This window comes from Mustelus asterias, chromosome 23 (assembly GCF_964213995.1).
Source record: "Mustelus asterias chromosome 23, sMusAst1.hap1.1, whole genome shotgun sequence".
Taxonomy (NCBI): Eukaryota; Metazoa; Chordata; class Chondrichthyes; order Carcharhiniformes; family Triakidae; genus Mustelus; species Mustelus asterias.
Genome location: NC_135823.1, coordinates 24,302,512 through 24,315,477, shown reverse-complemented (window position 1 = coordinate 24,315,477; position 12,966 = coordinate 24,302,512). Strand labels below are relative to the sequence as shown.

The following is a 12,966-nucleotide window of genomic DNA, read 5'->3' as shown; positions in this document are numbered from 1 at the left end:
TCTCTGAACCTATTGCATCTTTCTGTAATTTGCCTGCAAATGTGTTCCAATTGGCTACTATTATTGGATAGTCTATAGTATATAACCAGTAGCAGAATAGTGCTTCTAATATATAATTCTAATCAAATTGCCTTTGGTCCCCCAACTGCATCATTCCTTTTCAATTTTATAACTGGTTATTTGATTAATATTGCCACCAATCTTTCTTTCTTCCCTTCCATACCTTTCTTGGATATCTTGTAGCCCTGAAGATTAAATTCCCAATCCTCCTGTTATTTGTGTCAGATATCTGTTGTTGCCACTAAATCAATTCCCTGTGGCCACTTCTGCCCTCAACTCAACTTTATTTACCATGGTTCGTGTATTTACATATAAGCAATCCAAGCCCATCTTCACCTGCCTTGTATTTTCACATATCAGATCCCTCCCATTCAGAATTGTTCTTTTCTCTAGTATTATTTGCCTCTCGCAGACCTCTGTGCACCCCTTTTCTCTTCTGTCATGTTTCACCCTGGTGTCCATCCCTTTGCAGAATTGCTTAACCCTTCCACCCCTACAGTGCTGATCAACCTCCCAGTAAGGACATCAGCCCCAGCTCTGTGGAGGCCTGTTCATCTCTGAACAGATTCCATTCTTAATGTCACAGTGGACCAGGCACATCCAAATCCATCTCCTTGCTTGCTCCAAAAATCAAAATCAATTTGAATCCAATTCATGGTCCCCACAAGAGAAACCTACAAGATGCAACCTGACAAAGAAAGGCATTGCACCCCATCTTGGGCTTGATCTGACGCTTGATCTTAACCGAGATTCCTCCTACCCCTCAGCTGTTCCCAGTGCCAAAGGAATCTGAAACCTGTCTTTCTGCAGCATTTCTCCAGCTACACATGAACTTATTCTACTAATCATACATTCACCTGCATGGCACTACGAGTAACCCAAAGATTATGATGTTTGAGGTCCTGTTTTTTAACTTCCTTCCTAGCTCCTGAAACTGACTGCAGTACCTCTTGCCCTCTTATAACATTTCTGCAGGCTCTCAGTCACCATAAAGCATGTTGGGATGTCCTGGGGTCTTGAAAGGTGTATAGAAATGCAAGCTTGCTCTTTGTTGAATATGATGACTGGATCACTGTACTGTTTATCTAGATGATGGACATAACCAGATGCACTTTATATTGCAGGAGATACTGAATTGGAGATAATGTCTAGCATGTTACAGGAAGGATGTAAATAAGGTTGAAAGAGTGCAGAGAAGGTTCACAAGGATGTTGCCGGGACTTGAGAAGCTGAGTTACAGAGAGAGATTGAATAGGTTGGGACTTTATTCCCTGGAGCGTAGAAGATTGAGGGGAGATTTGATAGAGGTGTATAAGATTTTGATGGGTATAGATAAGAGTGAATGCAAGCAGGCTTTTTCCGCTGAGGCTAGGGGAGAAAAAAACCAGAGGGCATGGGTTATGGGTGAAAAGAGAAAAGTTTAAAGGGAATATTAGGGGGGGCTTCTTCACGCAGAGAGTGGTGGGAGTGTGGAATGAGCTGCTGGATAAAGTGGTAAATGCGGGGTCACTTTTAACATTTAAGAAAAATTTGGACAGGTTCATGGATGAGAGGGGTGTGGAAGGATATGGTCCAAGTGCAGGTCAGTGGGACTAGGCAAAAAATGGTTCGGCACAGACAAGAAGGGCCAAAAGGCCTGTTTCTGAGCTGTAATTTTCTATGGTTCTATGTAACTCTGAGTTTGTTGTTTGTGAATGCCCATTTTCTGATGCAGTAACAACTTTTCCATTTTGATCTATTTACTTTAGAGCAAGCTCTGAAAAGAATTGGGCCTCCACCAGAGGATCATCCTCCCAAGAATGCAAGAATTGAGGAAAGAGGTCAAGCAGGACATCCTGGAGTGAATTTCAACCGCAATGATCTTCCTCGACCAGCGCCCATGATTCCTGAATTTCCCCCAATCCCACCTGTACCCCCTCATCTGCAGGTCCCCTTTCCCCCTCCTCCGTACTTTCACTTCAACTTCGATGCTTTACAGCACATTAATTTTGAACACGAGTATCCCATGCACTTTGGTCCACAGCCCTACCACCGCCGTCATCGCCATCAACATCATTATCACCACCGCCACCATCACCACCATCCTCACCATCCTCCTGAGCCTCCGCACCACCATCATCCACCACACCATCACCATGACGGTCCCCATGAACACCCAAATGTGCCGCCAGTTTACCAACCACCACAGGACCGTATGTTGTTCAACTTTGTACCGAGGCCAGAGCAGCATAACCTTCGATGACCAGCATTGCCCTTGTAGACTTTATTTTGAGCCAAAGAGACCTTTGGTGTTTGTTGTTCAGTGAATGTTTAAATGAAAGGCCACAGATAGATTTACTGTAAATACCGATCAAATAAACCATACTTTTTTCCACTTGCAAAAGGCAAAGATTTTGGGTTTTTTTCTTAAGGAGAACAAAGTTTCACTTGGATAAGTCTTAACGAAGAATGAAATATTTTCTTTACCATCAGATGGTCCTCAATTTGATTCCAAGGCCTGCAGTTTACTTCCAAATATCCAGTTTATTGGTCACATGCTACTCACTGAAGCAATTCATAACGAGAGCTTAGTACCTGGTACTTGGCAAAGTGGAAGAGCAATAGCTCAATTCCTCTGTTGAGACTGGTGACATGGCTATTTGTAACTGCTGTCTGTAACAGCTCAAGCAGGGCTGTTAGTGAAAGCTGAAGGGGGCACAGATCACGCAACCACCTGGTGTCACACATACAGCATGCCCAAAATCAACCATTCAACGAGTGGCAATGTTGCTGCACTAACACTCCAAAAGCCCGGACTAATTCACTAAAGAAACGAGTTTAAATCCCACCATGGAATTTGTGTTCCATTAATTAAAACCTCGAGAATGGAAAGCTGGTCGCAGTAATGGTGACCATGAAACTGTCAGATTGTCAAAAAAAAATCCATTTGGGTTACTTGTACCCTTTGGGAAGAAATCTGCTGAACTTATCCAGTCTGGCCTGTGTGTGACTCCAGAGTCACAGCATTGTGGTTGAACCTTTACAGCCCTCTGAAATGGTCCACTGATCCAGCAAGTCCTCTCAAAGGCTATTAGGGATGAGCAGCAAAGCCTGGCCTTGGCAGTGAAGCTCACATCCCATTAATGAATTTTTTTAAAAAAGCTCTCTGCAGTCATGTGCCTAAAGCACCGGTTCCATATATCCTATCAATGGATGTATGCACAAAATTGAATGGTATGACCTCCCTTGATGGCTCAACTTCTAAGATCCATGCAAACCAGGAAGATAAAAACATCGCTATTTATTTAAAATTATCCATATTGCATACAATATTATCTTGTAAAAATATTACAATTTGAAATCTGTAAAAAAAAAAATCAGCAAAATTCCTGCTGACTTTCTTCATGGGTTGTGGGTGTTGTTGACAAGGTCAGCATTTGTTGCCATCCCTAATTGCCTTTGGTAACCAACTTGTAATCTTCAGCTCCAGTATTCTGGCATTCTCAGCAAAATACATTGAATAGGCTTCCTAAAAAACTTGAAGTGATATTCCAGTGAGTAAACAAAGGCTCCCATGTCTCTGCTGAATTACTTAATCCTGACAGCGGTAACAGTGTGAGTACAATCTGCTTCAATGCCTCTCGGTTAAGGTAGAGAATATTATTGAAAATTTGCACTCTGGATCCTATGGTCACTGCTTGTGGCCAACCTATTTGACCCAGCTTTTTGGTCAACTTCCCTCATCTCTTTACGTGCCCTGGTGTCTTTGATAATTTTCTGTGAAGCGTCTTTGTTAATTATGTTAATGCTGCCAGAGAAATGCTTAGTGTGTGTGTATGGAAGTTGGGTAAGATTCAGATTAGCTGTGATTTGTCCCATGCCATTATAGCTGCCATGTCTGCTGCCACTCCTTGTTGAGGTCAAGTGCCAGGAGATTTGTGCCAGCTATAAAACCAAATGGTGCCCTGAACTCAGTGCCTCACGCTGAATGGCACTGATTCAAATGGAATATTTAAAATGTGCCAACAGTAAAAACTGGCATGCTATTTTCTTGGCACCTTCCTGGAGTGCTACCCTTAGCCTGACTACATGTCCAATCTCCATGGTGATGGGCTTTGGAAACATTAGTAACAGGAAAAAGGCCATTACTGAGGCAATTTTTGGGATGGAATTTTGATTGGCAAAATATGAGAATGATGTGGAGATGCCGGCGTTGGACTGGGGTGGGCACAACAAGAAGTCTGACAACACCAAGTTAAAGTCCAGCAGGTTTATTTGGAATCACTAGCTTTCGGAGTGCTGCTCCTCCTTCAGGTGAGTGACACACTTTAACCTGGTGTGAGACTTCTTAAATATGAGAAAGTAGCAATCTTGATATAATTGGAGACAGAGAAACATTTGGATTTTGAAAAGACCAGGCTTTTTGGTCTGACATACAAGAAACCTCCACGACAGTGCTTGTTTCAGTTTTATTCATTGCCAATTTTCTTTTGTCAGCCTTGACAATATCGGCTTGTTGACTGTAAGCCACATCCCAGCTGAGCTGAATCTAACTTGTAACCTACATTCACGTATCCTTTCCTCTTTCTGATAGTTCAATGAATTACAAAGGGAGTGCTGCACTGTTAGAGGCGGCATCTTTTAGATGAAACATTGAATCTGTATGCCATTTGGAAGTGAAAGATCCCATGGTATTATTTCAAAGAAAAATGGAAGTTGCCCCAATTTCCTCAAAAAATATATCATAAAGGGAATTCTTGTCTCCCATGGCATTAACTGCAATTCAGGGTTTCCCATCCATCAATCTGAGTCCCGCTTGTAGCTAAATTTTTCCATTCTGTCCTCGGTGTTTCCTTTATTTTTCTGTGCTTCCACTAGGACCGGGTTTCATGCAGTAGTGATATAATTGAATAGTTCAGAAGCCAAATAAAGTGCAAGAGTAAGTGGTTTCCTCCTTTCATTGAAAGACCAGTATTAGATTATGCCACGTATCTCCGTCATTATGTCCAATAAATGGTTCAACCACAGACTGAAAATTAATCTGCTTCTGCAAACAGTCTTTCTTATGGACGGCACGGTAGCACAGTGGTTAGCACTGCTGCCTCTCAGTGCCAGGGCCCCTGGTTCGATTCCGGCCTTGGGTGGAGTTTGCATGTTATCCCCATGTCTGCGTGGGTTTCCTCCGGGTGCTCCGGTTTCCTCCCACAGTCCGAAAAACGTGCTGGTTAGGTGCATTAGCCATGCTAAATTCTCCCTCAATGTACCCCAACAGGTGTCGAAGTGTGGCAACTAGGGGATTTTCACTAACTTCATTGCAGTGTTAATGTACACCTACTTGTGACACTAATAAATAAACCTTTTTTTAAAAAAAACTTAAATAAACTTCAAGTGTACTGGGTGCTTTTACATTGTTGCTTCTATAGATCAGGTTACACGACTATTAGTGTTGACTCCAGCAGTAGCATTTCTTAACACTGGTTTCCATAGTCCAGTACTATCACAGGGCCAGTAGATTGTGGATCTCCAAATCTGCCATTGGACTATAAGGTTGTCTATTGAATAACAACAATAATTGGCATTTGTGCTGTTAACACAGTAAAATCATCCCAAGATGCTTCACGAGTGAATAAGTTGCGTCAGGTGAAAAAATATTAGAGATGAGGCAAAAAGCTCTTTAGTTCCAGGGTTTAAGTTGTCAGCAGCTGAAGGCACAACTGACAGTGGTGGAAGCATGTATCTCAGCTGCACAAGAGGCCAGAATACAGGAGCACAGAGATTTCAGAGGGTGGTAAGTCTGTATGGGGCAAAGCCATGTCATGGAGCGATTTGAGAAATTTATAACCGGCATTGCCAGCCCAGCAGCCAAGGTAGGTCAGCAGACATTGGCAGGATAGGCAATTGGCACTTGGTGCAAGTTTAAAAATTTTTTAAATTCTTTCATGGGATGTGTGTCACTGACTGGGCCCGGATTTACTGCTCATCCCTAATTGCCCTTGAGGTAGCATTTAAGAGTCAACCACATTGCTGTGGATCTGTTGTCACATGTAGGCCAGACCAAGGAAGGACGGCGGATTTCCTTCCCTAAAGGACATTAGTGGACCAGATGGGTTTTTACAATAGTCAACAGTGGTTTTGTAGTCGTCCAGATTTTTATTAAACTTAAATTTCACCACCTACCGTGGTGGGATTCGAACCCAGGTCCCCTGAGCATTATCCTGGGTCACTGAGTTATTAGATGAGTGATAATACCATTGCGCCACTGCAGCATAGGTTTCCATGAGTTCTCATTCCATTGCAGTAAGTACAGAAAACTGGTCCTATATGTACTGAGTCTTGTCTGCCATCTCACAACTCAGCATCTAACACTGACTGTAAAAGGGAGTGATTGAGGCATAGAGATTGCAGTTTCTAAGACATAGCAATAAAACCAACACCATCCATTTGGCAGCTTTATATCAGGAGGTTATAAACATTGATGATACAGGGCTGCACACGGTTTGGTATGAATCCAATCTGTTTATTCTGCGTCTTAGTCCTAAATCAAGATAACATTTTTACGCTGTGTTGCAGACTGGGTACATTCTTGCTTTTCATACCAAAATTAAATGCAAACATTCCAAAAAGATGCAATTAAACTAAAAATAAGATGCAGACGAAATTTTTAAAATTGCAAATGATTTCTGAAAAGAAGGTTGTTCCGGACAGGGTCAGGAGAGAACTGAAACTCTTGTATCCTTTGCTCTCTGTAATCAGCGTGCTTGTGGAGAGGAAGATGTGTGGTTCTGAGCCCCCAGAGTATGTGTGGTCAATTTAAATAACAGCAGCAAACATTTGTGTGTTTAAATAAAAAGGATTATTTATTCACTCCAAAGGTCTAGTGTTGTCACACACACACGATTCATTTCAAGAGAATAGCGCACTGCAAGTTGTAAACAACTTGTTAACATGTTTGTCAAAAAAAAGTCACAACAGGCCTGGCAAAAGTGGCATTTCCACTCTGAAAGGGCAGTTTAAATAACTATATTCATATCTCAGGGATTATTGTAAGATTCCCTTGAAGAGATGGATGTCCAGCAGGTAGAAATGTCGTCACTTGCTGTTTCTTCTCTCCAAGAGAGCAAGTTTCTTTATAGGTGGACCTGGAATAGGAATCAGGCTGGGACTGATGCATCTAAAACAACCACATTGCTGTGGATCTGTTGTCACATGTAGGCCAGACCAAGGAAGGACGGCGGATTTCCTTCCCTAAAGGACATTAGTGGACCAGATGGGTTTTTACAATAGTCGACAGTGGTTTTGTAGTCGTCCAGATTTTTATTAAACTTAAATTTCACCACCTACCGTGGTGGGATGCATCAGTCTCTAGGTTTAAAGAGGTGAGGTTCTACTGTTTTTTTTCCTGCCACTGATGTCTCATAGCTGGCGGTCAGTGGAGTCTCACTGCATTTCTTTCTGGGACGTGAGAGAAATGCAATTTGTTATCTGAAGACAGTTTAATTCACATGATCAACTTCTATTGTCCATTCAGAACGATCTGCAAGTCCAAAACAATAGGCTACACAATGGGGCAATGGATGGGGTTCTTCACACTTACTCAGGATGAATTAGTTTTGGCCCAGCTCTGATTCTTAAGGCTCCAACTCCGTGACATGGGGGTGAATTTTCCTGTTCCGCCCACCACGGGAAGGATAGCAGGAGAGGGACGGACCACAGAAAGGTCTGTTGACCTCAGGCGGGATGTTTTGGTTTTGGGCTGAACGTGACCGGAAACTCCTGCCCATGGAGTCTGAACTTGTGTTTTTGGTAAATCCACAAGCGATGGCAAGTGTGTAAATGCCACAGATAGTATTTATCTTGGTGTGTTTATTCAAAGAGAAGAACTCTATCCATAGGCATTCAAATAGGAACTTTCTGAAAACTTGAGATTGCCTGTGTAGAAATTGCAGAAATCACCTGACATTTGGCAGCCATCTTAACCATCTTGTTAATGTCCACTTGGTTAAATAAAAGACAGTTTAAAAGTAAATACCGAGTGCAGTCCAGAGTTAAGGTCATGAGTATGACATACCTTCACTGGGCTTGGCAAGCTGAAATGGTGGATGTATACAGAGATCACAGCATCAGCAACAAGAAAATAGATTTACATTTTGGATTCAATTACTTGTTAGAACTGTTGAGCAAAGAACAAGAGTTACTCCAAACAAATGAGAGTCATTTAAGAAGTCGATGATATGCAAAGGGCGGCATGGTGACACAGTGGTTAGCACTGCTGCCTCTCAACACCAGGGACCTGCATTCAATTCCCAGCTTGGGTCACTGTGTGGAGTTTGCACATCCTCCCCGTGTCTGCGTGGGTTTGCTCCGGGTGCTCCAGTTTCTGCCCACAGTCCAAAGATGTGCGGGTTAGGTGGATTGGCCAGACTAAATTGCCCCTTAGTGTTAGGAGGACTAGCTAGGGTAAATACATGGGGTTATGGGGATAGGGCCTGGGTGCGATTGTGGTCGGTACAGACTCGATGGGCCGAATGGCCTCCTCCTGCACTGTGGAGCTCTCTGATTCTATGAAATTGCCTAATAAACAAAAAAAACTTGCATTTATATAGCACCTTTTGCGACCTTGGGATTCCAAAGTGCTCTGCAGCCAAATCCATTTCAATCATAAGATGTTAAGAACAAGAAAATAGCTAAGGTGCTGAAACAGTACAGGAGAAGATCAGACAAGGAGAGACTGGAATATGATGCCCTAAATTAATCAATTTAAAGTTGCTTTAATTATCTATTTTGATTGTTATTTAATATTCAGAACTGTCTATAGCATTGGGAATTAAATCCAGATTTATAGAGGCCCCGTAAATGAAAATTAAATACTAATTTCATTAGAGCTCTGCTCTGTGTAAATTGTCACTGGAGAGTGGATTGTTATTAAGACCTGGTTTCCCTGCCGAGCACGGTGCTCGCAATCGGAAGTTTTTTCGCCATTAAAGAGAAGTGTTTTGTAGATAATTAATGACGAGACACTATTCCAAATAGTCCTTGTGTTCACCCTGAAGCCAAGCAGAAAAGAGAAATTACAAGATGTTTCATCGTGACTGCCACTGTTTCTTCAATTATCTTCTGCACTTCACTATCCCCCTCCCACCCATTTCAGATCAGTGTTTATCAGTGCTATTTTAAGATATCCTCTTCTGTCACCTGTTATTCAGTCGAAAATACCCATGCCTCCTGACACGTATCAACTCCCAGTCTGACAACACCTCTTTTTCATATCCCTCCACAGCCTCACCTCTCTTTAATCTCCACCAGACCAATGACATTCTGAGATCTTTATTCTTCTTTTGAGTTGATTCAATTTATTATTGTCACATGTATTTGTATAGAGTGAAAAGTATTATTTCTTGCGCGCTATACAGACAAAGCATACCATTCATAGAGAAGGAAAGGAGAGAGTGCAGAATGTAGTGTTACAGTCAGAGCTAGGGTGTAGAGAAAGATCAACTTAGTGCGAGGTTGGTCCATTCAAAAGTCTGATGGCAGCAGGGAAGAAGCTGTTTTGAGTCGGTTGGTACATGATCTCAGACTTTTGTATCTTTTTCCTGGCGGAAGAAGGTGGAAGAGAGAATGTCCGGGGTGCGTGGGGTCCTTAATTATGCTGGCTGTTTTTCTGAGGCAGTGGGAAGTGTAGACAGAGTCAATGGATGGGAGGCTGGTTTGCGTGATGGATTGGGTTTCATTCACGATCCTTTGTAGTTTCTTGCGGTCTTGGGCAGAGCGAGAGCCATACCATAGAAACCCTACAGTACAGAAAGAGGCCATTCGGCCCATCGAGTCTGCACCGACCACAATCACACCTAGGCCCTACCCCCATATCCCTACATATTTTACTGCTAATCCCTCTAATCTACGCATCCCAGGACACTAAGGGGCAATTTTAGCATGGCCAATCAACCTAACCCGCACATCTTTGGACTGTGGGAGGAAACCGGAGCACCCGGAGGAAACCCACGCAGACACGAGGAGAATGTGCAAACTCCACACAGACAATGACCCAAGCCAGGAATCGAACCCAGGTCCCTGGAGCTGTGAAGCAGTAGTGCTAACCACTGTGCTACCGTGCCGCCCAAGCTGTGATACAACCAGCAAGAATGCTTTCTATGGTGCACCTATAAAAATTAGGGTCGTAGTGGACATGCCAAATTTCCTTAGCCTCCTGAAAAAGTAGAGGTGTTGGTGGGCTTTCTTAACTATAGTGTCGGCATGGTCTCCAAGTCTGACTTCTTGTACACCTCCAGTTTCCTTTGCCTCACCATTGGTGGGTCATGCATCCCTGCAGCCTTGGCCCTACACTCTGGAGCTCTCTCCTTTAATCTCTCACTCTCTCGCTCTCACTCGCTGTCTTCTGAACACCTGTCCTAAAATCTCTTTGTGGCTAATCATTTCAAAGATTTATTTGAGAAGTGCTTTGGGGAGGAGGCGGTTTTGACACATTAAAGGTTCTTCTGCAGATTGCTGCTATTGTTGTTGTCACGTCTGTTTGCTCTCAGTTAGTCGGCAGTGTCACCTTGTTAAAATATGTAAACATATAGGGTGGAATCTTCCCAAAAAATGGCACAAAAGGTTTCAGGACCTGACGGAAAACTGGGTCCCAGTGAAACAGGCCGTCTTTCTCTCCAGGTCCTCTGACACTTGGTCAGAAAACAGGTGGACATGTTTCACACTGTGATGTTGAGAAGTGGGGCCTCAGCTCGCCAGCAAAGACCAGCTGCACTGAGATTGGGGTATCCCTTAAAAATGGCACCAATCAGGGCAGAAAGTCGCCTCCAATCCCCCCTTCACCCACCAAGGAGGTCTCCGCGGTTCCCCTTCCCATCACCCTCCACCCGCAATCAAAGCCGCCATTTCTTCCACCCACCCCTCCCAGCGATGAGTCAGCATACCCCCCCTCCCCCCTCCCCCAAATCAGATCAGAGCCAGCAACTCTCACCACCCCCACCCCCAAAACAGCATCGGACACCTTCCACCATCACAGCACCCCACCGCGACCCCACCAAACAATCATCGCCAGCAATTCCCCCGAATATCGCCAACATCAGACCCTCTTCCCCACCACCGTCCCAAACAGCTTCTGTGAGAAAGCAAAGGGAATCCCTTCTGTCGAATGGGATGTTACGTTTTAAGGGGGCACGGATATTCATGGGACCAGACCACTTCAAAGGTTTCACAGTGTACAAACAGGAATAAAGATACTAACCAGCAAGGTGCTTGGACCTGCACCAAACCCTGCCCGCTGGACTTCCTGCTGGGATGGGGAGGAGGGTGACGGGGGGGGAAGGTGTTCAGATGCACATCAGAAGGACACTGAATTGGGTTCCAGACCAATGATGACATGGCAATGAACATTGATGGGATTCATTAGGTTCCTGCCCACTCTGGGTGGAACCCTGATTGGGGTTGGCACAGCGGTCTGGGACACTCACGAAGGGTTTGACACCCAGTGGGAATCCCATTGTGATCCTTCCGCTGGATCCAGTGGGCCAGCAGCGATCCCGCCTATCAATTAGTGTGAGTGGAGAATCACCCCCACAATTTGTGTGGCACTCCTAATGCCCAGTGGAGGTGTGAAGCACTCCGAGTGGCACAATGGCATGATAAGAAGTTTAACAACACCAGGTTAAAGTCCAACAGGTTTATTTGGTAGCAAAAGCCACACAAGCTTTTTCAGGTGAGTGGGAATTCTGTTCACAAAACAGGGCATATAAAGACACAGACTCAATTTACATGAATAATGGTTGGAATGCGAATACTTACAGCTAATTATTCATGTAAATTGAGTCTGTGTCTTTATATGCCCTGTTTGTGAATAGAATTCCCACTCACCTGAAGAAGGGGCTTGGAGCTCCGAAAGCTTGTGTGGCTTTTGCTACCAAATAAACCTGTTGGACTTTAACCTGGTGTTGTTAAACTTCTTACTGTGTTTACCCCAGTCCAACGCCGGCATCTCCACATCATGACAGTGGCATGATGCAGGATAGCTCAGGGTTCAAGGGAACAGGTTCACATGGTCTTGGATATGGCCCTGGCAGAGGAGGTTCAGAGGTCACAGGATGTCCTGCACCTGCAATGGCGGGAGGACAGGACACCTCCCCTCCCTCCTCACACAGCTCCCCCTCCCCCTTGCAGTATAGAATCATAGAATCCCTACAGTGCAGAAGGAGGCCATTTGGCCCATTGAGCATGCACTGACAACAATCCCATCCAGGCTCTATCACCGTAACCCCACCTATTTACCCTAGCTAGTCCCTCTGACACAAATGGCCAATTTAGCATGGCCAATCCACCTAACCTGCACATCTTTGGATTGTGGGAAGAAATCGAAGCACTGGGAGGAAACCCACGCAAACACAGAGAGAATGTGCAAACTCCACACAGTTACCCAAGGCCAGAATTGAACCTGGGTCCCTGGCACTGTGAGGCAGCAGTGCTAACCAGTGCCGCAGTTGGTTCTGATCTGTTTGTCTTTATGTCCTCCTCCCACTCCTCATCCAGGCCAAAGGGGCAGGCTCTAAGCAAGAAGCTATTGTCAGAATAAATGTTGGTTGAACGTTGGGGATGTTTTGATAAATTGCCTCATAAAAAATCTCCCGATGTGTTTGAGAGTTCGCTTCTCAGCTCCAGCAGCCATGACAGTGAGTATTCCTTTAAGTGATGAGTATCCCTTTAAATAGTCACTATCCCATTTGGTAGTGGTGGAAAGCGACATCAATGTTCTGTTTACTCTCAAACAATTTGTTGCTGTTAGGAGAGGGCATTCATTGAAGTGTTAGCCACCAACATGCCATCCAGTCTCTTGAATGGGCACTAGCAGACATTTAAAGTGAATCTGCTGTTTAACTAACCTCAGGGCAGCTATTCCTAATGTCCACCTCAACT

General features: G+C 44.1%; 1 protein-coding gene across 2 annotated transcripts in view; it reads left to right on the top strand.

The window, feature by feature from the left end:
• The window catches only part of rnf216 (ring finger protein 216), a 210,346-nt gene extending 207,903 nt beyond the window's left edge, over window positions 1–2,443 (top strand). For both annotated transcript variants that reach the window (XM_078240136.1, XM_078240137.1), the window contains exon 17: window positions 1,809–2,443. In XM_078240136.1, coding sequence (XP_078096262.1) covers window positions 1,809–2,302 — 494 coding nt within the window. In that variant the 3' untranslated portion in view covers window positions 2,303–2,443. The remainder of the gene's footprint in view (window positions 1–1,808) is intronic.
• Window positions 2,444–12,966: the final 10,523 nt, after the last annotated feature.